This window comes from Giraffa tippelskirchi, chromosome 9 (genome assembly GCF_054371585.1).
Source record: "Giraffa tippelskirchi isolate mGirTip1 chromosome 9, T2T-mGirTip1v1.2.pri, whole genome shotgun sequence".
Taxonomy (NCBI): Eukaryota; Metazoa; Chordata; class Mammalia; order Artiodactyla; family Giraffidae; genus Giraffa; species Giraffa tippelskirchi.
The window spans coordinates 52,505,050-52,529,077 of NC_137283.1; the positions used below are offsets into that span (position 1 = coordinate 52,505,050).

Sequence of the window (24,028 nt, forward strand, 5' to 3'; positions counted from 1 at the left end):
AATTAGAATAATTAAAAAAAATTTTTTTTGGCTATGTGACATGTGGGATCTTATTCCCCTGACCAAGGATTGAACCTTCGCCCCCTGCATTGGAAGCATGGAGTCTTAACCACTGAGCTGCCAGGGAAGTCCCTAGAATAATTTTAATAGCAGGTCATGTTACTAAACAATGAATATTGGTAGAATTATGTGTTCCTGCAGCTTCTCTTATCATTTGTTGTTGCTAAGTTGTATCCGACTCTGCGACCCCACTGACTGTAGCCCATCAGGCTCCCCTGTCCATGGGATTTTCCAGGTGAGAATAGTGGAGTGGGTTGCCATTCCCTTATCCAGGGTATCTTCCCAACCCAGGAATCGCACCCTGGCCCTCTGCATTGTGGGCAGATTCTTTACCATCTGAGCTACCAGGGAAGCCCATGAAATGTGCTACAAGAGTATATTTCACATCCAGGTTTGAAGGCTGATTATGAAAAGAAATGTAAAAATCTCACTAACCATTTGTGTATTATTAAATATTACATGTTGGCTTGATAATGACTTGGACATATTAGGTTCAATAATGTACATTATTAAAATTATTTCCACCTGTTTCTTTCTGTTTTGTCTTTTTCATGCGGCTGCTAGGAAATTTAACATCATACATATGTCACGTCTCTATTGGACAGTGATGACCTAAGTGTCACCTCTATTCTTTGGATGGTGGACCCTGGATAGCTCAGTCGGTAGAGCATCAGACTTTTAATCTGAGGGTCCAGGGTTCAAGTCCTTGTTCTGGCACTTGCTTTTGTGGGGCTTCCCTGGTGGCTCAGCGGTAAAGAATCCATCTCCCTGGATAAGGAAGACCCCCTGTATTCTTGTCTGAGACATCCCATGGACAGAGGTGCCTGGTGGGCTACAGTCCATGGGGTCATGAAGAGTCAGACACGACTGAGCACGCACGGCCAAAGGGTAGGTCCAGGCTCAGCAAGTGGAGAGTTTGCCTCTCTCCTGGGGGGCGGGTGGGGGCCGTACTCAGTCTATCAAGTGACTGTATAAGTAACACTACCTAAGGCAGCTGAATGCACAGGTGCCAGAAACAAAGACTACAGGTGTAGAGGCAACCAGGTCTGTAAGTGAACCCCCGATACCATTTATGACCTTTAAGGGGAACTTGAGCTCCACTGGGTAGCTGCGGGGTCCAGACTCAGAGCAGCAAGAGGTCTCCATCCTCAGGCCCCCTGATCAGCCTGTGTTGTGATCTGTTTGGGCTTTGGTTTGTGGGATGGAGTTTCTTAGAGAACCCCAAAACAAGGAGACGATAAGGGCGGTGTCTTTTTACACAGACCTGCCACTTTCTGGCACTGCCCTGAGATCTCTGTTCTGTATGAAATTGCATCGGCCAGCCCAGCCCAAATTCCAGCGTGGAAACTGACCGTGCCCTCGGTCAGTTCTGCCAACGAGTTGGAGCGAATGCCTTGTTTATAAACAGCCCTGGCCTCTGCTCTCGCAGGCACATCCTGGCCTAGGGACCCTGGGAAACGGGAGCACAGGGCCCTGCCTGCCGAGGTGGGGCAATCACTGGGCTGAGGCAAGATGAGGAGCCCAGGGTGTGGGGATCTGGGGATGAGCCCGGCTTGGAAGTGCCCCCAAGAGGGTCAGAAGCCCGTGCTCATGAGATGGTGCCAGCCCCCACACCCCCGTGTTTGGGCTCCGCCAATGGCCATGGGCCTGGGAGCAGGGGGAGGTGGGGCTGTGTCATCAGGGTGGCACTCAGGAGCACCCCAGACCCAAGGCACTCCTGGGCCCACTTGCCCTTTATCAGCTTCCCTGCTGGCTCAGTGGTAAAGAATTCGCCTGCCAGTACAGGAGACACAGGAGACATGAGTCCAATCCCTGGGTTGGGAAGATCCTCTGGAGTAGGAAATGGCAACCCACTCCAGTGTTCTTCTCTAGGAAATCCCATGGACAGAGGAGACAGGCGGGCTACAGTCCAGGGGGCTGCAAAAGACTTGGACACGATTGAGCGACTAAGCACAAGCCCTTTATTGAAATGCTTTTCAGACCTCCTATTTTTAGCCCATCTCTTGAGAGGAGGGGGCTTTCCTAAAACCAGACATCCTTTTTATTTTAGGCTTATCTGTTTAGAACTTTACGAAGCAAACTCCAAGGTTAGTCCCACAAGTACTGAGGCTAAGTGGGGCTTATGGCTGTGTGATGACCACACTTCTGCCAACATTTGCTGGGACAGGATGGGTTTGGGTCTGGCTTCCCTGGTGGCTCAGATGGTAAAGACTCTGCCTGCAATGCAGGAGACCCGGGTTCCATCTCTGGGTGGGGAAGCTCCCCTGGAGAAGGAAATGGCTACCCACTGCAGTATTCTTGCCTGGAAAATCCCATATAGACAGAGGAGCCTGGCAGGCTACAGTTCATAGGGTCGCAATGAGTTGGACATGACTATTCAACTGTTCAGAGTTGAGTTGACTGTCAATGTTTAAAAATCAGGAGAGCTCATATGAAGTCCAGGTTTCTGGCTTCTCTTAGAAAAATGTCAAAATCTGGCAACACTGGACCCCATCACTACAAGGGGACACTTGGCTGGGCTGAATAATGGCTGTCCCCTTGGCCAGGGTGTGGCTCTCCTGGAGGTCTGTGAGCTTGGGGCTCCCGCATGCAACCTCTCTCTCTGAGCTTCCAACATGCCCACTCCTTTCTACTTAGCTCTCCTTGCAGTCCTGGCACTGGCCCCGCCAGCCACCCCTCAGACCCCCAGCTCGGGGGCATCAGCCGGGCTGTCCTGCTTCCTACTCCTCACCTTTACCGAGTAGGCCAGGGAGATGGTGACGGCCAGAGGGAGCCCCTCGGGCACGGCGACCACCAGCACCGTCACACCGATTATGAAGAACTTGACGAAGTACTGCACGTAGACGGGTGTGCACTCGGGGAGCCACGGCTTCTTGTTGACCACGAAGGTGTCCACGGTGAAGTAGAGCACCAGGATGATCACCGTGATGGCTGACATCACCAGGCCTGCGACATGGGTGGGAGGAAGCCTGTCAGGGGGCCTCCTGGGGGCAAGGGGCCCCGGGAAGGGAGATGTGGACCCAACCAACCCTTGGCTCCAAGGACTCTGGGGTCAGGCAGGCCCTAGCTCACGTGCCAGCTCAGCTTGGTGGCCTTGGGGCAAGTGCTTGATCCTCAAAGAGCCTCAGTTTTCTCCTCTGTATAATGGGGATGTGTATTTATTCCATGTGGTTTTATAAGAACCAAATGCAATGAATGCATGTAAATTGCCGGACATACAATAGGTGCTGAGTGATCATGTGAATAAGTAACTGCTAGCATGGTGCTCTCACACTATAGGATGCACAGAGACTACCACTTATTTCCTCCTTCATTCAGGCACACACTTTCCTATTCTAGGAACAAGGGACACAGCAGTAAAGAGACAGAGTCCCTGCCCTTGGGAAGCTGAGATTCTAGAGGAGGAAGCAAACAATAAACAAACACACACACTAAGAGGGTAAGTCCAGTGGTCACGTATGGATGTGACAGCTGGACCATAAAGAAGGCCGAGCGCCGAAGGGGTGACACTTTCAAATTGTGGTGCTGGAGAAGATTCTTGAGAGTCCGTTGGACAGCAAGGAGATCAAACCAGTCCATCCTAAAGGAAATCAACCCTGAAGGTTGGAAGGACTGATGCTGAAGCTGAAGCTCCAATAATTTGGTAACCTGACGCGAAGAGCCAACTGATTGGAAAAGACCCCTATGCTGGGAAAGATTGAAGGCGGGAGGAGAAGGGGGCAACAGAGGATGAGATGATTGGATGGCATCACTGACTCAATGGACATGAGTCTGAGCAAACTCCAGGAGATAGTGAAGGACAGGGAAGCCTGGCGTGCTGCAGGCCATGGGGTCACAGAGTCGGACACAACTGGGTGACTGAACAACAACAGGGAGAGGAAGTGATGTGCCCGAGGCCACAGGCCAGAGAGGTACTATAGAATTAGCACCTGCAGGTAGCTACCTGCCCGGATCCCTCTTGCCAGCCCCATGTGCCCAACCACCCCCATCCACCTCAGTGCTGTGCGGGTATAGCTAAAGCTGCTCACACCTGCAGGCTCTGCCAGAGGAGACTAGCGTCTCCTTGTCAAAAAGTGCCTGGCAGTTCCACCCACCCCAATCTGATGGCCAATATCCAAGGGCTGACGTGGGGGTCCAGAAGCCCAGCCACCTTGATGCAGCGCGGGTTGGACCCTGTAGAGGTGTTCATGCTCCAGATCTCCCTGTGGGATCAGGTTGTGACTGGGATTTCTCCGGAAACTTCGGCTCTGTCTGCTTCTTCCGAGGCTCTGTGGCATCCCGGACCCTTTCCAGGTCTCCCCCTGAGAGCACCCCTCCCCAAATCCTGTGCCCACCCATCTCAGGGTCTGCTTACAGGGAATCCATCCCAGGAGAGAAGCCAGAGGTGGGAAGTGAACCAGAAGGGTTCGATTCTGCGCCCCACGTCTGGCAGGACTGACTGAGTGGTGGAGGGGATGAGCCAGGACAGTGAAAGCCGTGGGATGCTTCTCACGGCTCTGCTCCCTGCCCTCCAGCACCACGCTGCTGTGGAGCCTTCCTTGTGGTGGGGATGGAGGAAATCCCCGGACCCATTGCCGCCCGCCCCCACTGCCAGATGTGGAGCCGAAGAGCCAGCTCGAGCCCCGTCTGACAGTCGCAGGGGCGGGAAGCCAAGTTCCCAGCAGCCGGGAGCTGTCACCAGGCCCCTGAGTTTAAATATAGACAGCCAAGCCTGCAATTTGCCTCTCTTCTCCACACTGTGGTGCCTATAATTAGAGCTGGGAGACAGCCATGGAGGAGCAGGGAGCTGGGTGGGGAGGCCGTGGTGTTTGCCTCATCCTTACCCAGGAGGGGAGGCCAAGACCGTGTCGGGCGGGCAGGGCTCACCGGGCAGCCGGGCTCGGCTTTGGGGGCCAGAGAGGCCGTCATCAGCCGTCACCTGTAGCTACAACTCGGTTGGGAAACCTGGCTCGAGTTGTTGTTGTTCAGTCGTGTCCGGGTCTTTGCGACCCCACGGACTGCAGCATGCCGGGCTCCCCTGTCCTTCACTACCTCCCAGAGTTTGCTCAAACTCATGTCTGTTGAGTCGGCGATGCCATCCAACCATCTCATGCTGGGGCTCAGACAAACAGGCTTCTCCCTAGGCTCCTAGCGCTGCCCTCCATCTCCTCAGTCTTTCCTGTGCATGGCGGCTGGGGTGGTCACTGTAGAGCTCAACTCCATCCTTGCTCACACCTCCTCCAGGGCTCCCAACGTCCTCAGGATAAAGCCTGCATGGCCAACTCCTACAGGGTCTGCCCACGTCCAGCCTCCACCCTTGCCTGTACATGTAAATAATCTCCTTTACTCCTCACAGCAACCTGTGAAGTGGGGGCTACAGGAGCCCAAGTCCACGGGCCGGGAGCGGAGGTTCAGAGCTTGGTGAAGGTACTTGCTCAAGACCTCAGAGCCGGAGCTCAACGAGAATGCAGCAGGCTGCCCCCAGAGCACGCGCTTCACTCCTGCACCTGTCTGAGTGCCAGCTGAGGTGCCTGCTGCATCAGGACTCAGACTGGTTGCCACGGTAGACAAGGGTGGGTCTCATGCAAGCCCTCTCTTTGCAGATGAGGTAACCAAGGCCCAGCCAGGGGCAGGGCTCTGCCCCGGGGATCCCCCTGTGTGCCCCGCGTCCCCTCAACCCCGTGCCGTCCACCAGGGCTGCACGCTCACCTGCCTTGCCGATCTGCACGGCCAGCTTGGTGAGCTTGCCCTGCAGCACTGACTTCTCCTTCTTGTGCATATTGGCCTTCTTCTTGTCGTCAGCGTCTCCCCCCTCGGCACTCTTGAGGGGTTGCATCTCCATGGCGGCTGCCCCGTCCTGCTGTTTGGCTGCAGGGGGCAGAGCACACACATGTACAGACATACACACACACACAGACACGTGCACACACACAGACATGCACACCCACAGGTTAGCCTGCAGGGTGTGGGTGTCGGCACCCAGCCCCCTGCCCAGGGGAGCACGGTGAGACTCTCACTCTCTGGCCTGAGCCCCCTCCGCATGGCCGGCACAGATTCCCTGTGATGAGGGGGTCGGCCTCTCCCTGCTGGAGACCCTGGAGCCAGGGCCACAGGACACAGCACAGAGTGACACGGCTCCACCCTGGATTTGCAGCATGAATGGGCTGGGGGCGCATCTGGGCCTGAGCAAGTCCACCAGCCCTTCCCCAAAGGGCTCTTCAGCTTTTTCACATTCAGGAAAGACACGGGCTTGGGCTCTGCCCAGTTGGTCCTTGGGCCATGTTGCTGGAATATTAAGTAGTCACTAGACAGAAGGGACAAAAGCGGGGTTAAAAAGTGGAAGAGTGTGTCCTCATCCACGGGTGCCAAGACCCTGCTCCTTCAGCGCAGCCCTGACTGGTGGGCCTGGAGCCCGACCCCTTGGCCCCTAAAGATCCCAAAGAACCAGCTTCAAGCCTTCAGCTGAGTGGGGATATAGCTCAAAGCAGAGGAGATGCTGGCTTGTGGGTGGACTGTCCACACAGGTGCCGCCTCCATTTGTCCTGGTGCCATGAGATCACAGCTACCCCCTCCCCGCCCAGAGACGTCAGGCACCCGTAGGCATGGACGTCTGCCTCTGATGTGGCCCCTAGAACCAGCAGGGCGGGGCCGCGGGGACCAGGTTAGTACAAAAGGGTTACCTTTGCTCTGGCTGGCGTCCACAGTGCCATCCTGCGTTTTACCTACACGACAAAGAGTTTGAACAGACAACAGAGAACAGACGACACACATCGGTCACCATGAAGACGCAACAGGGCCACGGACGTTCATGTCAGATGGGGGGAGGGCCCAGTCGGCTCTGCCCTCAGTACAGGGATGCCGGGGAGGCCCCCAGGCAAGAGCAAACCCGCGGGGGCTTCAGGGTCTCTCTTGATTCTCTGAGGGCGCAGAGAGGGGGCTTCCGTGGGGGTTATGTTGGCCGTGAGCATTTTACAGATTGAACAGCAGCCTTTAGGGTAAAGGGACTGCACAAGCAGAGGGAATGAGAGATCTCAGGTCCCCAGTGATGAATTTGGAATGTGGCTGGTGCTTTATGTGGGCTGAGAAGAGGCAAAGGGAAACAGAGAGAGAGAGAGAGAGGTTGATTCTAGAAGGGGGAGGCGTTTGGTCAATGTGCTCCTTAGTTTCTGGCTCCAGGAGAGACAGTTCCAGTTCCTCTTCCTCCTGGTGGTGGAGGACAAAGCCACGGCATGGACAACCCTCCCCCCCGCCCCAGCCTCACTGAGAGTGATTCAGGCAAAGGGTGTGCAGAGGCTCCTCAGCAGTGGGCTCGGAGGCACCCACAGGTGTTTGGTGTGGCCATGCCGTGGTGCCCAAGGGGAAGCCACCCCCTCCCTTCCCCTCCACTAAAGTGTGTGCTCCTCACTCTAGGTTGCCTAGTTTGGGCCACAGCAGAGAGGCGAAGCTGGCTTGGTGGGAACCCGAGTGCCCCCTCCCCACTTCCCCCAGCTCTGTCTATCAGAGTCAGATGCTGTCTAGTGCTGGGTCTGGGGCTCCCTACCCCTTTAATGGGGCCATGTGGGGTCTGCCTCCCCAGGCTCGGCCCAGAGCCTGTGGGCTGCATTCACAGGGTGGTAGGTATTGGTGACTGCTACCTGGTAGCTAGACACCTACCTGCACCTGCTGGCCCTGCAGGGATGGGGGCATCCTCCTGTCCCCTGGGCTCACACTAGGCTTTGCCCAATGGCTCGCCACCCCAGAAGGACTCTGAGAAGGTCACTGAACCCCTCACCACTCCTGGATAATCACCGTGAAGGACATCCTCACAGTTCGTGGGCCAGGCCCATAGATGACCTGCATGGTTTCAGCTGGTCCTCACCGCATCCCTACTGGGGCGTTCCAGGATCATATCCACAGGCAGATAAAGAGTTGCGGCTCGGGGACAGACACTCAGCAGGGGCTCTGCCAGCTCTCCGCAGGTGAGTGGACAGCTGGCCCCAAAGTGTTGCACATTTTTGGCCCTCCTTGGGAGAAAGCAGCTACCCCCCCATCCCTTGAGCCTGCGGTGGGGTGGGCACTGAGGCAGCACTGGTGGGACCGGGCTCCTGAAGCTGCTGTTTCAACACCAACCAGCCCTGTGACTTCACTGCTCCCAGCTTGGCTTCCACCTCTGTAACAAGAGGTGGTCATCTTGCCTCCCGGAGCACCTAGAAGTTACCTTTTAGTGATAACCACTCGCCCAGCAGTGCTTGGCAGTTCGTAAGTGTCTCGCTCTTGTCAGTTTTCCTGGTACCCTGCAAGGCGGGGCGGGAGGGGCTTTCATCCCTCTCATTTTACAAGGAGGAAACTGGGGCTGAGGGAGGTTCAGAGGCAGCCGCCATTTACAGAGCATCCTGACGACCCTCTGTAAACACTGTCGTCCCCACATCACATCCATGTTCCACTGCCTGCCTCAGAGGGGAGCAGTGGCCTCCTGGGTGCCAGCTCCATACCATCTCTGCAACAGCGCAGGGTTGTTCCCACTGAGCCCCCCAGCAAAGGGTCAGTGACCTGCCCTGGGGCTGAAAGAGAAAGGCCCCCATCCCTCTATTCTAAAACTCTTTCTTCCAGATTAAGAAACAACACAGAAACAGCTTCTTGGAGCCAATAGGAATGAACTACAACAGTTATTTTTATTTTTAAAAATATTTTACTAACTGGGCTAAAAAGCACCAGAAGACTCAGCTTCAGTAGCTGGTGTGAGAGGACACAGAGGGACTTTGTTTGCATCACACATTATTAGATGCAATAGCCCACGTGTGCCCATTAACCAAGCTAGCAATTTCCTTTTATTTCCATAGCGGTCACGTGGCCAGAAAAATAATCAACAATGCATATGTTTGAGGGAAGGAGCTGTGTCCTGGGGGTACTTGGGCGCAGATGGCCCAGTTTCTTGGAAGCGAGGGACTCATTTGGGGCTCTCCTTACCCAAACCGGTGCTCACCTGGTCCTGGAATGGTGGTGGGGTGCTGCTCTGGTCCCCCACAGGACCTAGAAGATGGGCTGATTCAGGGGAGCTGGGATGGAGGACAGGACCCAGGATAGGGGACTGGGGTGGAGACCCAGAGGCCTCTCTGCATCAGATGCCAGATGCATTTTTGCCAAATGGATCAGTCCTCTCTGCACTGCGAGGGTCATGGGCGCGGAAAGCCTGGACCTGGAGGGTCCATGGTGAGGAGACCCCATAAACAAGCTTTGAGGAGACAGACTGCTAACTAGGAGAACTGGGAGACGTCACTTCTCTTACCTGTGCCTACATTTGTCCCTCTGTGAAATGCAACAATTTCAACCAAGGTGATGCTTATGAAAAGCACTGCAAAGTACACTGTAAGTGTCCAGAATTAAGAGCAACGTATCACTTAAAATCGTGATTAAAAGTGATGTATTCAATAGTGATATATCAATAAATGGGTTTCCCAGGTGCGCTAATGGTAAAGACCCACCTGCCAATGCAGGAGACACCAGAGATGCACGTTCTGTCCCTGGGTCAGGAAGATCCCCTGGAGGAGGGCATGGCAACCCACTCCAGTATTCTTGCCTGGAGAATCCCATGGACAGAGGAGACTGATGGGCTGCAGTCCACGGGGTTGCAAAGAGTCAGACACGACTGAAGCGACTTAGCATGTATGCACGCGTGTCAATAAATATAAAAGGAATAATAAAATTAAAATGGCAATTATAATGCCTCCAAAATGAACGGAACACTCCTTAGCACTCAGCTAGGAGGGGCTTGGGGGGGAGTGGAGTGAGGAGAGGGCATCCTGCCACCCGAGTGTGTCTTCCACATCCAGCTCATCCTGATTCGGCTCAGGTCAAGAAGTGGAAAGGACTGGTTCATTCTCTTACTCACAAGACTCAACTTAGCACCCTCAGCCTTCAATGCACTCTGCCTGGAGCCTGGAGAGTGCGTCAGAAGGCAGGTTCTCACTCGCTAGGTCTTGGTGGGGCCTGAGAGTCTGCGTTTCTAATGAGCTCCTAGGAGATGCCCAGGAGCATGCGGTCCTCCAGTCACAATTCGAGTAGCAGCAGCAGTAGCACTGGCTCCAAAGTATATTTGGGGGTCTACCAATCCCACGACATTCAGCCAGGAAGGGTGTCGTGGCCACGTCAGTCTGGGAAGCCCTGTGTGACTCTAACTCTACCTCACAGCACGATCGAGGTTGTCTTTCTCCAACAAGGAGGAAACCAATTCTACCCAGTGGTTCTTAAACAGTTTTGACCACTGGATCCTTTCCTTGCAGGGAAGACTTCTTAAAGTGCTTGTGAAGTTTATTTATTTTTTAAAGCATTTCTTTTTTTGAGGATGTGGACCATTTTTAAAGTCCTTATTAAATCTGGAACAATACTCCTTCTGTTTTGGTTTTTTTTGGCTGCGAGGCATGTGGGAATCTTAGCTTTCTGACCAGGTGTGATTGGACTCACACCCCCTGCACTGGAAGATGAAACCTTCACCCCTGGACCGCCAGGGAAAGTCCCTACATCATGGTGAAATTTACACCAGGTAGGCCTGGCTTCACGTCCCAGCTTTGCTACTGTCTAGCTCTGTGACCTTGGACTAGCATCTTGATCTCCATGAGACTCAGTTTCCTCATTTTAAAGTGGGGACAAAAAACTGACCCATAGGGTTATCATGAGGATTAAATGAGACGCTTGCAAAGTGCCTGGTGCACAGAAAGTGGGTAAGAAATGATGTTTCCCCATCTTTTCCTACAGTTTTTCTTGGGAATACTTGGAAGTTTTTTGCTTGAACTGGAAGTGAGGCTGCTGCCTTTTTGAGACCCACCAGTCTGGATGGGGTCCCAGCAGGTTCATCATCCGGGAGGAGTGGGGGAAGCAGGATGTCACTTCCTGTTTCCTCCTTTCCCTCTCCCTCCCCCATGTGGATTTGCCTACATCATTTCTCCCTGTTAGGGCTTCCCTGGTGGCTCAGTCTGTAAAGAATCTGCCTGCAATGCAGGAGACCCGGGTTTGATCCCTGGGTCAAAAAGATTCCCTGGAGACGGGAATGGTAACCCACTCCAGCATTCTCGCCTGGAAAATCTCATGGACAGAGAAGCCTGGCGGGCTTCAGTCCATGGGGCGGCAAGAGTCAGACACGACTGAGCAGCTAAACCACCACCACCACCCCTCCCTCACAAGTGACACCTCTCACGCCCCAGGCTGTCCTCTTTTCTCTTCCTGTGCCTGAAATAGACCCACACCCGAATTAGCCCTTCCTGGCCAGGCACTGCTCACAGAAGCGTGTTGCCCAGCCCCTGACTTCTGCTAGCTGCTTCCATCTTGGGTCACTTTGAATCTGAGTGGCTCAGCCAGAGGTCTGGGACAGGGGAGGGGAGGAGGAGGCAGAACCACAGCTCCATGTTTTCTGGGAGTGGTGAGGAGTAAATGACATGATGGATGACAAACCCGCTGCTCAGTTCCTGGGATGAGCGATGCTGGGGAAAGAAAAAGCTTTCCTTTCCCTCCAATTCTCGGGGGCAATGTTTTCGTGACCGAGCCCTAAAAGCTCTTAGGAGCAGACCGGGTGACTTTATGTCACCTGACTTGGGGACGTGGATGACCAGAGAAGATGGGACGGTATAGAGGTGAGAAATCTTCTAAAGGTGTGGAGGACGGAATTCCTTCCTGCCTGTGTGTAAGAAGGGTGAGATGCAGACCCAAGGTACAGTGGCAGCCCTTACCCTCATCGCCCAGCCCTGAGAGGGCCAGTAAGAATGCAGAGATTCAGGACAGATGCTCCAGCACAGGCAACAGCAAGAAACACCAGTCCACACCCAAGGGACAGAACTGGGCCCGAGCCCAAGTGAAACCCCTGCCCGTTCACTCCACGAAAGAAGAGAATGAACGTCTACTGGTGGCTCAGCCATGCTACAGGGTGGGGCCCAGGAGCTGAACACCGGCCTGGGTCCCCCTGCCTCGAGGGTGGGAGCCTGCGCTGGGGACCCAGAGGCCAGCCTCCGCCCGGGTCCTGATCCCAGGCCTTCTTCCCCCAAGCCGGGACCAGGAATGTGCTTAGGAGAGGGCCACGCGGGGAGGGACGCTGCTTCCAGGGAGGGAGGGGGGCCCAGATCTGAAGCCAAGGTCACGTCGCTCTTCTGGGCTCCACCGGGGGTCAAGGGCCCGACGGTGACCACCGCCAGTGGGAGTGGAGCTGGGTGCCTGTGGGTGGCTTCTCTCTTAAGCACATGCCCCGTGTGTGAGAGGACGACCGTCCCCTAGCTTCCCATGCACATCCAAGTCTGGGCCACCCCGAAGAGGGAGAGGAAAGCCCAGAGCTGGGGGTGGGGAGGCGTCCATCGCCCAGAACCGAGAGCTCACCGGGGGCGGGGTGGGAGACGTACCATTGACTAGGCTGGTATTTGCACTATCTGCAGCATTTGAACCTGCCGCACCATCGGCCGCTGTGGGGGTGGGAGGGATGAAAAATGCAGTGGTCAAAATGGAGGAAAGCAACAGTGCAGACGGCAGCAACCGTAGACGCGAACCCACTTGCGGGAAGTGATGTGACTATGGTCGGAAACACACATCTCCGCCGGAAATCAAGAAACTCAAATCTGGGGGTGGGGGATGGGGTGAAATGTTCCCATGGAGATGACACACAAGTTGGAGGGGAGAAACTCAGACATGGAGGGTCTTTGAAATAAAATATGGAGGATGATCAATGTGGGTAGGAGGGATGGTCGGTGTAAGGTGTGGACCCAGGCATCCCGTTGGCCCAGCCAACAGGGCAGGTCTCTCTGTCAGTGAGGGTTCTATGAAGGTGAGGGGTGCTGGCTGACCATCATGGCCAGAGGGACCTACGGCCAGGAGTCGATTCAGCAAGGGGTGCAGTAATAGCATCAGCCATTCTGAATGGGCGTTTGTTGTGACGGTTGCTGTGTCCTGGAAGGACATTTGCTCACTGCAGTGACCTCAGATTCGTGCGTTTGACTCGGGCCACTGCCCATGGCCAACTCCTCCTTTCCTGACTGACGCTCAAAAGGCTGCCTTGGTCTTGCCCATAGGAGATGCCCCACCACTTAAAAGTTGACATCAGGCATGTTGCATCTTATACACGAGACAGAGAGGGTACTAGTGAGTTTTCCTTAATTTAGAAATCAAAAATGATATGAGATGCTCAAATTCACTCTGGCTGTTTTTTTCTTGGGGTGGGGGGACAGGTTCTGTGGGAGGGAGAGGGAATAGATGCTGGTGAGTTGGTGGTGCCGTGAGGCGAGGGGCTCTGTGGGGTCACGTGGGGCTGAGCGGACGCGGTGTGCCGCTGGCTGGGATTTAGAGGCAGTGGGGGTGCCATCTGCCCTGGAAGCACTGGAAGGGCAGCATGGGGTGCTGGCTTGTCCTGTGGGGCTGGCAGCGCATGGGGCCAGAGAGGAGTTCTGGGGTGAGGGGCAGAGCCCCCAGCCATCGGGTACCCTTCTAGCTGTGTGCTGGGGATCTGGGGCCAGGGCTCAGGGGTCAGTGGCTGCTGCTACTTCTCAAAGCCCCTTCTACCCTGGGGGGTGTCTTACTGTACCTGGTAGCTGAAGGCCATCCCCCTTCTTCACACCTGTGTGATGATTTTTGAGACATGTTAATGAAGGAGAAGCACATACAGCCACATACACGCGCGCCCGCACATGCACACACACACGCACACTCCGGTACGCCCAGAGTCATCCTGAAATGGAGGGTTGTAAGCAGCGTCCCTGGTGGAGGTGATGGGATGGAAGGGCTAAGGGGGTCCAGCCCTGGGAACTCCCCGGGTCTGCTCTCAGGGGCCTGAGAGGTTGGGCTGCCCCCCATCTTCCTCTGCCATGCCCCCTCCACATCCCACCTCTTCCTTCTGCACTGCTGCCCCCATCTCGGTGACGGGCAGGTAAACATTCAGCAAGGGACTCTGACCCATGCCGGGCAGAAGAGGCCTGTTTTCTTATCGGCATTTTAAAAAACACCAGTCTGGCCCATGGGAGCTTCTGGGTGCTTCTGCCCCTCACCCCAACGAGGCCAAGGAAGTGGGCAGAACTGCTACATCCTGCCCAACTGCCTGCACCTGGGGCCACTGGTGGCCATAGCTGCTACGTCACTGTGTGGACACTGTTCCGACACGCTCTGCGCCTCATGGCCAAGACTTGTCCTCAGTTTCAACCTCAGCTCACACAGATCACAGCTTACTGCCACTGTTCCTGCTGCTGTGGCAGCCATAACCTCAGGAGGAAACAGGTTTTGGCCCTGGGAACAAGTAACCTTTGACTGTGACCCAGGCCCAGTGACTGGCTGAACTCTGAGAGCTGGAGGGTAGCCCTGTTGTCTCTAAAACCAAAAGAGGGGTCATCTACTATCTCATCTCCTTCCCCTGGGTTCCAGAAAGTCTGGATGTTGGGGACTCTCCTCTGGAGCTTGGAGAAGGAGACAAAGGACTGAAGATGTGAGAGGGGGAGGGTCTTCAAGACCAAATGTGAGTGTCGGGTAAGTAGCCAGCTGTTTTGGACCAGAGGCTGGAAGTTAGATCTGGGCCTGGTCTGATGGGATTGGGGCTCATGTCTTCCAACCAGCTCTCCTATGCTCTAAGAGGCACTTGCAGCCCAAGCTGCCAACCTGCTGCACCAAGGGGAGCCCATGGAGTGAGGGCACTTGCTTCTGGGGAGGAGGAGACAGAACTCAGCTGAGATGGCAGCTCCAGGGGCATCAGAGAGGGGCTCACAACAGTTGATTTGGAGGCACCTTCCCCAGAAGCTCCCCTATCACCTCTGGGTAGAGTCTCCACTGAGTGTGCAGCTCTGTCCAGTGGAATTGAGAATAGTGAAGAAATATGCCCAGGTGGGGTTTTCTGCTCAGTATCAGGGCTGATGATGGGACCAGGTCACACTTGAGGCTGGAGATTGAAGAAAAGGCTCAGCACTCTTGGCCTGGCTCGGGTGGTGGTGGGGGAAGGGGAACCCCCCATGACATGACTGGACAAGACAGAGACTGGGACAAGACCCTGGAGATGGAACAAACAGACCCTTCTGGCCCAAGCAGGGCCTCAAGGATGCAGGAGGCGACCGTTGGCACAGGGTGTGGACATCAAAGGCACTCAATAACTCTCTTGTTGAGTGAAAGAATCAACAAAAAAAATGTGGCCTTAAGAGTTCCTCTCCTGGTCCATGAGGGGGCTGGGCTTACCTTTCTTGTCTTTCTTCTCTTCCTCTTCACCACCGGCCCCCAGCAGGGTAAAGATAATGCCAGTCTGAGAGTTCACACCTACGGCGGTCACCACCATCCGTCCAGAGCCCTCCATCACATGGGTACCTAGGGATGGGGATGAAAGCCAAGTTACCATTGCACAGCCCAGACCTCCCTCCCCCAAGGAGTGGAAGGAATCTGGTCCCAGTCTGCTCCTGGAAATTTGCCTGTCAAGGTCCTGGGGCACCTCCTGCAGTGAAGGTTTAATGTGTATCATTGCAGAAGATGACTTTAAAGATGACTATACCTTGGGACAATGCTATGATGAGCCAGGTGCTCAAACACTGCTATACTCAGCTCTTAGGCCCCCGGAGAGCTCAGGCTTTACCATCTCCTACCCATTCCTGAAGAGCTCCTTACTCTCTCTTCTCTCTCCCCATTCCCCCTTTCCCTGCCTTACAGGTCAAGCAGGGACCATTCTGTCTTTTCCTGTACTGATATATCTAGAACCACACCTCATTCTATTTAATTTTGCAACTGGCAAGAAAAATGCCAACTAAGCCCTGGGCAGGACTACTTAAAATGAAGTCCACTTCCTTCTCAAAGATCTGAGGAAAGAATTCAGGGCTCAGTGAACTTGGGTGAGGAAACAATGAAATCTTTATTTCCACAGACATCAAGCTGAAATTTAGCATTTTTCCTTCATTAAGAACAAAGGCAATAAACTCCAGGAGTGTCAGCGGTGCCCACAACACCATTACACGTTACAAAAATCACAGTTTTTTTTTTTAATATTTCTTTATAACTGCTGTAGATACTTTTTGAAAGTGAAAGTGAAAGTTGTTCACTCAGTCATGTCCGACTCTTTGCGACCCCATGGACTACACAGTCCATGGAATTCTCCAGGCCAAAATACTGGAGTGGGTAGCCTCTCCCTTCTTCAGTGGATCTTCGATCTTCCCAACCCAGGGATCAAACCGAGGTCTCCTGCATTGCAGGTGGATTCATCACCAGCTGAGCTATCAGGGATGCCCCCAAGATAAGATACTTTTTAGGCTTATGCTTATTTTACAACTAAGGCTGTTATACTGATTGCTGGATCTCGTTATTCCGTATACTAATAAAGAAACGCATATGTTACTACACCACACACTTATTCTTTTTTAATTACTTTAACTATTTCAATAGAATTGACTTCCTTTGTGATCCAAGGTATTTCATGTGTTTCAAAGCTTTATTCTAAATAGGGGTGGCCCATGATGACCTCGGACCTTCCCAGGGGTCCACGGTACAAGAAAAGTTGCAAACTCCCTTTCAAGAATTTTAGATTTCTCAAACTGGGTTCAAAAGGGTCCTGGAATTCTTCCAGGGGCCTGAGGGGAGCTGTGGGGGAGGGGGAAGGGAGGCCTTTGAGCAGAGCAGCTCCACTTTTACTCATCTTTGGGGTCTTTGTTGTCAACTTCTTCTTGACAAGAGGGCACTCTGCTTAGTAAGGAATCTAGGGAAGTGAAGTTTGGCCTGTCAGGCGCTTGTTTTTTTGTGTGTGATTTTTCATTTTTACTGCTCTGGCTAGAAAATTCTCTATACTAGCACATAGCTCCTCCTTCAGCAGAGAGGTGAGAATCCAGTTCCGCATGATGTAGGGTCTCCAGCCATCCCCAGGTCCCACAGAAAGAATTATATCTGGTCTATCAGACAGGCGGCCATGGCCACTGAGCCCAGACACCAAACACCCCTGAATACTTATTTCTCAAACTCCTGCTGTTTTCAGATTTTCCTTCTTTCCCCTCAAGATCGATGGTCATTTCTTCCTGTTTTCAGGATCATTTGTCACTAATGGCCTTCTCCTGGTCTCCCAGTTTTCTTCAGACGTGAAGTCTAGGTGGACAGACTCATTAGAATTGCATCTAAAATAAGAGTCAACAGGTTCTAAGTCAGAGCAGAAAGCACTTTCCTTAAAGCAAGGAATCTATTTTCACGTTTCAGGAGGTTTTGTCCACTCCTTTCCTTTTTCTTCTAGGCCCTGAGCCATATTTTGAGATCGTGTGTCTGCGTGTGTGTGTTTGCACACACTTCTGGTTGTGTGTGTGTGCGTTTGTGGTGCTCCAGCCGTTTTGGCCTCTAGGATGTCAGGTTCTTAAAGTGCTTCACAGACAGACAGATATCCTCCAGTAAGTTCCTTTGAGGTGGTAAAGGTCGGTCTGTCCATCCATGAAGGGTAAACTAAGTCATGAAGGCTCCCAGAGGCAGCCTGGAGCCTAGCAGGCTGTACCAGAACCCAGGCTCTCAGGTGACGCGCTCTGCGGCTGGCTCCGTGCCCATCCCCAGGCAGGAACAGTGGGCACCACAGAAAGCGCTCAAACACTGACTCCAGGCTGGAAGGCCCAGGCCTGGTGTCCTCCCATCACAGGAAGACCCCGAAGCGATCCTCACAAGGGGCAGAAGCACAACCTGGGCCCCATTATGGGGCTTTGGGAACTACAGTCACTTGCTGACAAAATGCTTTCTCAAGCGCAGGCTCAGCTTGTGTGAGGGCTGGCAGGATGGACTGTTAACTATCAGCAATATTACACAGATGAGGGACTAAGGTGCAGAGAGGTCACCTGTGGGCGGGGTGAGGTCACTGCAGATCTTTAAAGGTGAAGGGTGAACACACTTCAGCGCACTCACAGGGTGTAGACGGCAGGGACAGTAATCAGCACGACCTTCCGCAGGACACCTACTCCGCACCAGGCCTGGTGCCCTCACCCCGATCCTAACTCCAACCTTAAGCCTGACCCTTCACGCGCAAGCATCTCATCAGCTCTCACGCTGGCCCTCAGCTGGCAGAGGAGAAACCTGGCACTCTGGGAGGAGTGGCCTGTCCAGGGTCCCTGGCTGGTGAGGGACAGAGGCCCCTGCCCGGTTGGTCAGATGCTGCACCTCCTCAGGAAACGAGGCCACACGCTGGTCCCAAACACGTTTGTGAAAAGTTGGCTCAGCCTGGGTGTCGACAGAGAGGCCGCTCCCCACCTCCCCGGCCCTGGGCCGGATGGAAAAAGACACCGGGGGCCAATTTCCACCCAAGATAATCAGACCCCAAATCACCTTCTGATCTAATCACTCCCATCTCAGCAGGGAGCTGGCAGCTCTGCACCAGGAGGTAGGGAGGAGGGGGGGAAGGAAGAGGAAGCCAGACAGGTGGCCTCTGGACATGGGGACACGGGGACACAGGGACACAGGGACACGGGGAGGTGGGGGAGAAGGGCCGGCATGCCTCCCACCCAGCACCGAGGAGCCCCGGATGTCCTCCAGGCCTCAGCATTAGAGGGGCCAGAGGAGCTGGGGGCATCACCTCCCCCACTGGCCCCCTCTCCCGCCACACCCCAGCAGCACGCCCAGCCTCGGCACTGACTACCGTCCCCAAGCTCAGACAGCCTCCACAGCTCCCCAAAGTCCAGACGCATTTATCAGCAACCCCTGGGTCAGCTCTCAACCTCCTCTGAGCCCTAGCCCACTGACTCCTGCCACGCGCCCTCTGCCTGGGAGCAGCATGGCTCACTGGACCCATCTGTCCAGCCGCCATCCCCAGCCCCACACCCATCTCTGCTCAGAGAGTTATCACCACCTGAATGTCCTTCTTCCACTTCTTGTCCAAAACCTCCTCTTCAAGGCTTAGGACAAACGCCCCTCCTCTTAGGTGACTTCCTTGACCCCCATAAAAAGATGTCACCTCTCCTCTGGTCTCCTCTGCCAGCAGTTTCCCCAGGGGGTGCCTCCTGGCCCCTGAGCCCCTGCAGGGCAGGATCTGAGTGCATTTCCTCTCTGCCTCCCACAGCACTGCTGTCACTGCTACCTCACTTTGTGTATTTTTCTTGGTGGGCATGTGTTACATTTATAATGGAGGATCCACACCCCACCCCCATAAGCCATCTTTATTGGTTTTACAAAGGGTCAAATTCATCTAGCCCAGCCTTCCTCCCCACAGCTCCCTGGACTGCCCCCCTCCACTACGAGAACCTCACAGCCTGGCTGCCCCTTCCTGCCAGAGCAAGAACCGAGTAGACCGGGTCACCCAGCTCCAGGATCCCCTGCAGGGGACAAGATTTAAGCCCAAGGGCTGAAGCTCCAACAGTAGAACCACAGGCATATAAACCACGGGTCTGTGGGTGTGGACAGAGGTGAGAACCTTTTAGGGAGGGGTGCCCTGACTAGGCTGTGCACCAGGCTCTTTGGACACCATCCTGCGGTCCCCACCTCCTCTAAGGCCCCATGGAGCCCCTCAGAATACACTGCCTAGGGGATGGTCGATAGAGAGGGCCCTGGGCTGAGGAGGGAGGGACCTGGGAATCAGTCTGGGGTCTGCTTCTGATGTGCTGAGCGACCTGAGGCCAGCCCTCTCCTCTGTGGACCTCTGTTTTGTCCTCTGTTAGAGGTCTGGCTTCAGTCATCGCCTCTCGGCAGTGAAGTCTGGGAATCCAGACTCCCGGAGATGAGGGCCCCTCCCAGGTGGGGGAGGGCAGCCTCTATTAAAGGCAGCATCTTGGGGACTCTGGAGGGGTGGGCGGAGGCTGACCAGACAGACTGACCACGAGTTGCTCCCTGTCCGGGCCGCACTTGTTCACACAATGGACGGGTGCGGTGGGGTCTCGCTCTGTGCCAAGGGGCTCTCGGTGGTCCCTGCCCTCCAGGGGCTCAAAGTCTAGATGGGGCTGAGGGGAGCAGACTGGCACATGGATGAGCAACAACACAAGACAACAGAGACCCAAGGGCCCCTAGACCAGCGGGAACAGGGAGGGGCTGGGGCACAGTCCAGGCAAAGGCAGGAGACGGCCACGTGACGGCCACGGATCAGCTGGGCTGAAGTTCAGGGCTCATGAAGGGAGAAGCGGCCTGAGCAGAGGGCTGCAGACTTGAATGTCTGTTCGGGGTCCAGTGGGGAGCCACCAGAAGTATTCTGGGGGAGGGAAATAGAGAACTAGTATGTACAGAGATTCCCTCTGTGCCCCACACTCTGTGGCTATGGTCCCTGGTGAGGTCACCGTCATCACCCGCGTTTCAAAGCACACTGCTGGAGCTGCTGGGGCAGCTCCGGCTCCTATCCTCTCCCCCTTGCAGGGGGGGCTTGTGCGCCAAGTCCGAGGCAGGGCTGTTTGGGGACACGGCCCCGAGGAGTGAGAGGGAGGCAGGTGAGTGGTGGGGGAGCCGTGTCAGCACCTGTCTGTCCGTCCATCCGTGAGTCAGAAAGGAGCTTGGGCCCCGGGAATTCTGCAGGCTCCAGCCAACAGGATGGCCTGTCCAGGTCCCCCACCTGAACCTTCATCTCGTCCCCCTGGAGGTGATTTCTGCGGCCTCTGAGCTGGCAGCAGAGTGTGGGCCAAAACCTACCCGACTGTAGGCTCAAAGCCCATCTCTGCCTCGGACTTGCTCCAGACCTGGACCAGATGGCATCTCAGGGCCACAGCCTCTGGCGACGACAAGTGGGGGTGCACCGAGTCCCTGTGGGCAGGCCTCGTGAAGCCTAGCTTTACGAAATGAAGCTTCTGAGCACAGAGAGGTCCAATGGCTGACTGAGGCTGCACAGCACACGAGACACAGACTGGGGCTTAAGCCCAGAGCTCCTCACTCTCCAGGTTTCGACTTCTGAAGCCTCTCTCCGGACAGGGAGAGTGAGGAGGTTGGACCGTCTCAGAGGCCTTTTCCTGAGAGTAGAGTCGTGAAGAAGGGACGGAGGCCCTCTCTGGGGGTTATCACCTGCCTTGAGCATGAGCACCAGGCCAAGTCCATGCGGTTCCCAGCCCAGACGCGATGCTGTCATCATTATTGTTATCAATGGGGTTAACAACAGCAATAACGCACGCCCACGAGCACTCAAAGTCGGCAGAGCGTTTCAGCACCCACGAGCCTGTCCCCCTCACAACAACCCAGTGAGGTAGGCCTTGGTATGGGTACCACCCCAGGCCCCTCTGCCCACCTGCGGCCTCTCTGGCTCAGAGAGGTTGAGCGATGGCCCAGGGTCACACAGCTGTGAGAGGTGGAGCCGGGACTTGAACCCGTGCTCTATCCGCTACACCCCGCTGCCTCTCGTGGAGAAGAGGCAGGGTAGTGTAATGGAGAGAGCGCGGGCCGAGTGGCAGACGGGGCCTCCCCACGGTCACGGTGTTGTTCTAGGCTCCCCGGTGGCGGCGGCAGTGGCGGCAGGTCCGGCTCCCCGTGCCTGGCCTTGCGCTCGGCAGGCTGGGTGGGCAGCGGGCCCCAGAGGGCTGTTGAGGTCTTGGGTTACCTCGTGCTGTTCGGGCTCTGGTTCCAGGGGTGAAGGAGGAGGAGGAGGGGGTCCTGCAGGGGGCTGAGCCAGAGGGTCTGCTGGGGGTGGGTCCTGCAGCTTGTAAGGACAGCGTGCTGGTTCCTGCCCGTTTCACAGCCACAGTGATGGGGCCTAGTCTTTGGTTTCCCTGTGGAATTCACTGTGTGTGTGTGTGTGTGTGTGTGTGTGTGTGTGTTCATCAGTCCTTTCAGTCCTTTCTGACCCTTTGTGACCCCATGGACTGTAGCCCACCAGGCTCTTCTGTCCATGGGATTTTCCAGGCAAGAATACTGCAGTGCATTTCCATGCCCTCCTCCCAGGGATCTTTCAGACCCAGGGATTGAACCCACGTCTCCCGTGTCTCCTGCATTGCAGGCAGATCCTTCACTCACTGAACCATCCCCGGAATTCACTATAAGATGCTTCAAATGGGCCACGTTGCTGGGTAATAAAGTCACAGGGTCCCCGGAGGCAAGCTCGTGAGTGGGGGCTGCAGGGGAGCTGAGAGGCTGGAGGGGTGGTGTTCTGGCCCTGTCCTCTGAGGGTCCTACGTGCCTGAAGGGCCTCACCTTTCCCCTGCTGCAAATGGAGACCAGAGTAGGGCTCTCTAGGGATCTGCAGGTCTCCTGTGTGTGCATGCGTGCTTAGCTGTTTCAGTCGTGTCTGACTCTTTGCGACCCCATGGACTGTAGCCCCCCAGACTCCTCTGTCCGTGGAATTTTCCTGGCAAGGATACTGGAGTGGGTTGCCATTTCCTTCTCCAGGGGACCTTCCTGACCCAGAGATTGAACCTGCGTCTCTTACGTCTCTTACACTGGCAGGCGGGTTCTTTACCACTAGCTCCACCTGGCAAGCCAGGCTGCAAAGTGGCAAGTCTGGGCATTTACTTCTAACAGGACGGATCTCTGCTTTCATGGGGCTCTCATGGGGTTCATGACCCAGAAGGGCTAAAAACCACTGACCTTCCAGGAAAGGCAAAGCAAGGCTGAGGATCCGCTCTGTGTTAAGGGAGTCTGAAGAGGCAGGACGTCTAAATGCCGCAGGGCAACTGCACTGGGTCCCAGCCTGGGGGATGCTGTGGGACTGGCGGTGCATGTGAACGTGGATGGTACGTCAGGTGACAGCAGTGCACCTGTGCTTCCTGAGTTGACAGCTGCGCTGTGGTTACTCATGAAAATACCTTTTCTCAGGAGACACACCTGAAGGAGGAAGGAATCCTGACAAGGGAGAGCGTACGGCTCCCGAGAGCGAGCGTGGCGCGACGGCCATAGCGGTTTTATCAGAGGGAGGGCATACAGGCATTCATTGTGCTACTCCTGAAACTTTTGTGAAAGTTTGAAATTATTTTAAAATACAAAACTAGAAAAAAATAGGCCGAGTTCAGGGGCCCCTGCACTCCAGGGCCCATCCATATGCTGTCTGACCCACAGAGACTTTTAAAGAATTGAAATTTCTTCCCAACATCTTAACCAATTGTATGTGAAGTATCTGAACCTCTGGGTCCCCTTGCAAAGTGGACATCACAGCCACACTGGTGGCATGTGGGCAGGCGGCAGGGGGAGAAGGTGACACTGGGTTTGTTGCCCACCCTGCCCCCCTTGCCCAGCCCCGTGGACATAGGATCGCCCTGAGATTCCTGCACGTCTCCTCTGCCCAGGTTGAAGACACTGCAGACACGGGCCTGCGTCCTTCTGTCTGTTCTCGGGGATATGCTCCAGGCCTTTAGGATTTCCTTTCTGCCGTGAGTGCTAGAGAGATAGCTGAATCTTCCTGAAGGCTGGTCTGCCCCCATTTGTCAGATGGGGAGACTGAGGGCCCAAGGAGCAGCGGTCATAGCGGGAGCTGATGCAGAGCAGGAACTGGGGGGTTCTGCCTCTGTGTTTGATCCACATCATGCAGCGTCACACAAGCACACCATTCACAAAGGATAGTCCCATCAGTTTAGGCATGTGGTCCCCAAAATAGCCATGTGGGGTAGGCAGGTGGGGAAGGGCCCCTCACCAGCCACCCACCCTCCCCTGCAACACAGACATGGATGTGAAGGCTCAGAGATGAAGCAACCTGTCTAGAGTCACAGGCTGGGCCACTGGACTCAGAACCGAGCATTATTTGCCTTCCTCTAGGCTAAGCCAATGTGCCCGATGCGATGTGTGTGTGTGTGTGTGGGGGGGGTTCTCAACTACTAAGAGGACCCTGCAGGTGCCCCCAGGCTGGTCTCTCTGTATTTTCTGAGGGTCATCTGACCAGAAGGCCCAGAAAAGCCTCTAGCATAGGGGAAGGGTATGAGGAGTCTAGTCATGTGCAAAAAAAAAAAAAAAAAGAAAAAAAGTGTCCAAATGACAGTTATGCAGAGTTGAGAGCATTGGGGAAGATAGCAGCAATCCAGGGGGATTCCCTGGAAGAAGCAGGCTCATGCAGGCTGTAGGTAGGGAGGAGTTACATGATGGAGAGACAGGGCCAGCCCAGAGAGAGGGAATGGCGACACATTCAAGATGAAGGAAGAGGTGGGAAAAGGACATATAAGCTGGAGTTGTTCTCCCATTTTAC

General features: G+C 55.0%; 1 protein-coding gene and 1 non-coding gene across 10 annotated transcripts in view; one reads left to right on the plus strand and one right to left on the minus strand.

The window, feature by feature from the left end:
* Positions 1–24,028, minus strand: part of ATP2B2 (ATPase plasma membrane Ca2+ transporting 2) — a 112,744-nt gene that overhangs the window by 45,317 nt on the left and 43,399 nt on the right. For 2 of the 9 annotated variants that reach the window (XM_081526080.1, XM_081526078.1), the window contains exons 5-10: positions 15,199–15,324; positions 13,571–13,603; positions 12,399–12,458; positions 6,720–6,761; positions 5,749–5,907; positions 2,792–3,006 (exon numbers count right to left, since the gene is read on the minus strand). In XM_081526080.1, coding sequence (XP_081382206.1) covers positions 2,792–3,006; positions 5,749–5,907; positions 6,720–6,761; positions 12,399–12,458; positions 13,571–13,603; positions 15,199–15,324 — 635 coding nt within the window. Of the gene's footprint in view, positions 1–2,791; positions 3,007–5,748; positions 5,908–6,719; positions 6,762–12,398; positions 12,459–13,184; positions 13,200–13,570; positions 13,604–15,198; positions 15,325–24,028 lie in introns of all 9 variants that reach the window. The other 7 variants (XM_081526086.1, XM_081526084.1, XM_081526083.1 and 4 more) reach the window with 5 other exon arrangements.
* TRNAK-UUU (transfer RNA lysine (anticodon UUU)) lies at positions 705–777 on the plus strand. Its single transcript has one exon. It is a non-coding gene; the product is annotated as a tRNA-Lys (tRNA).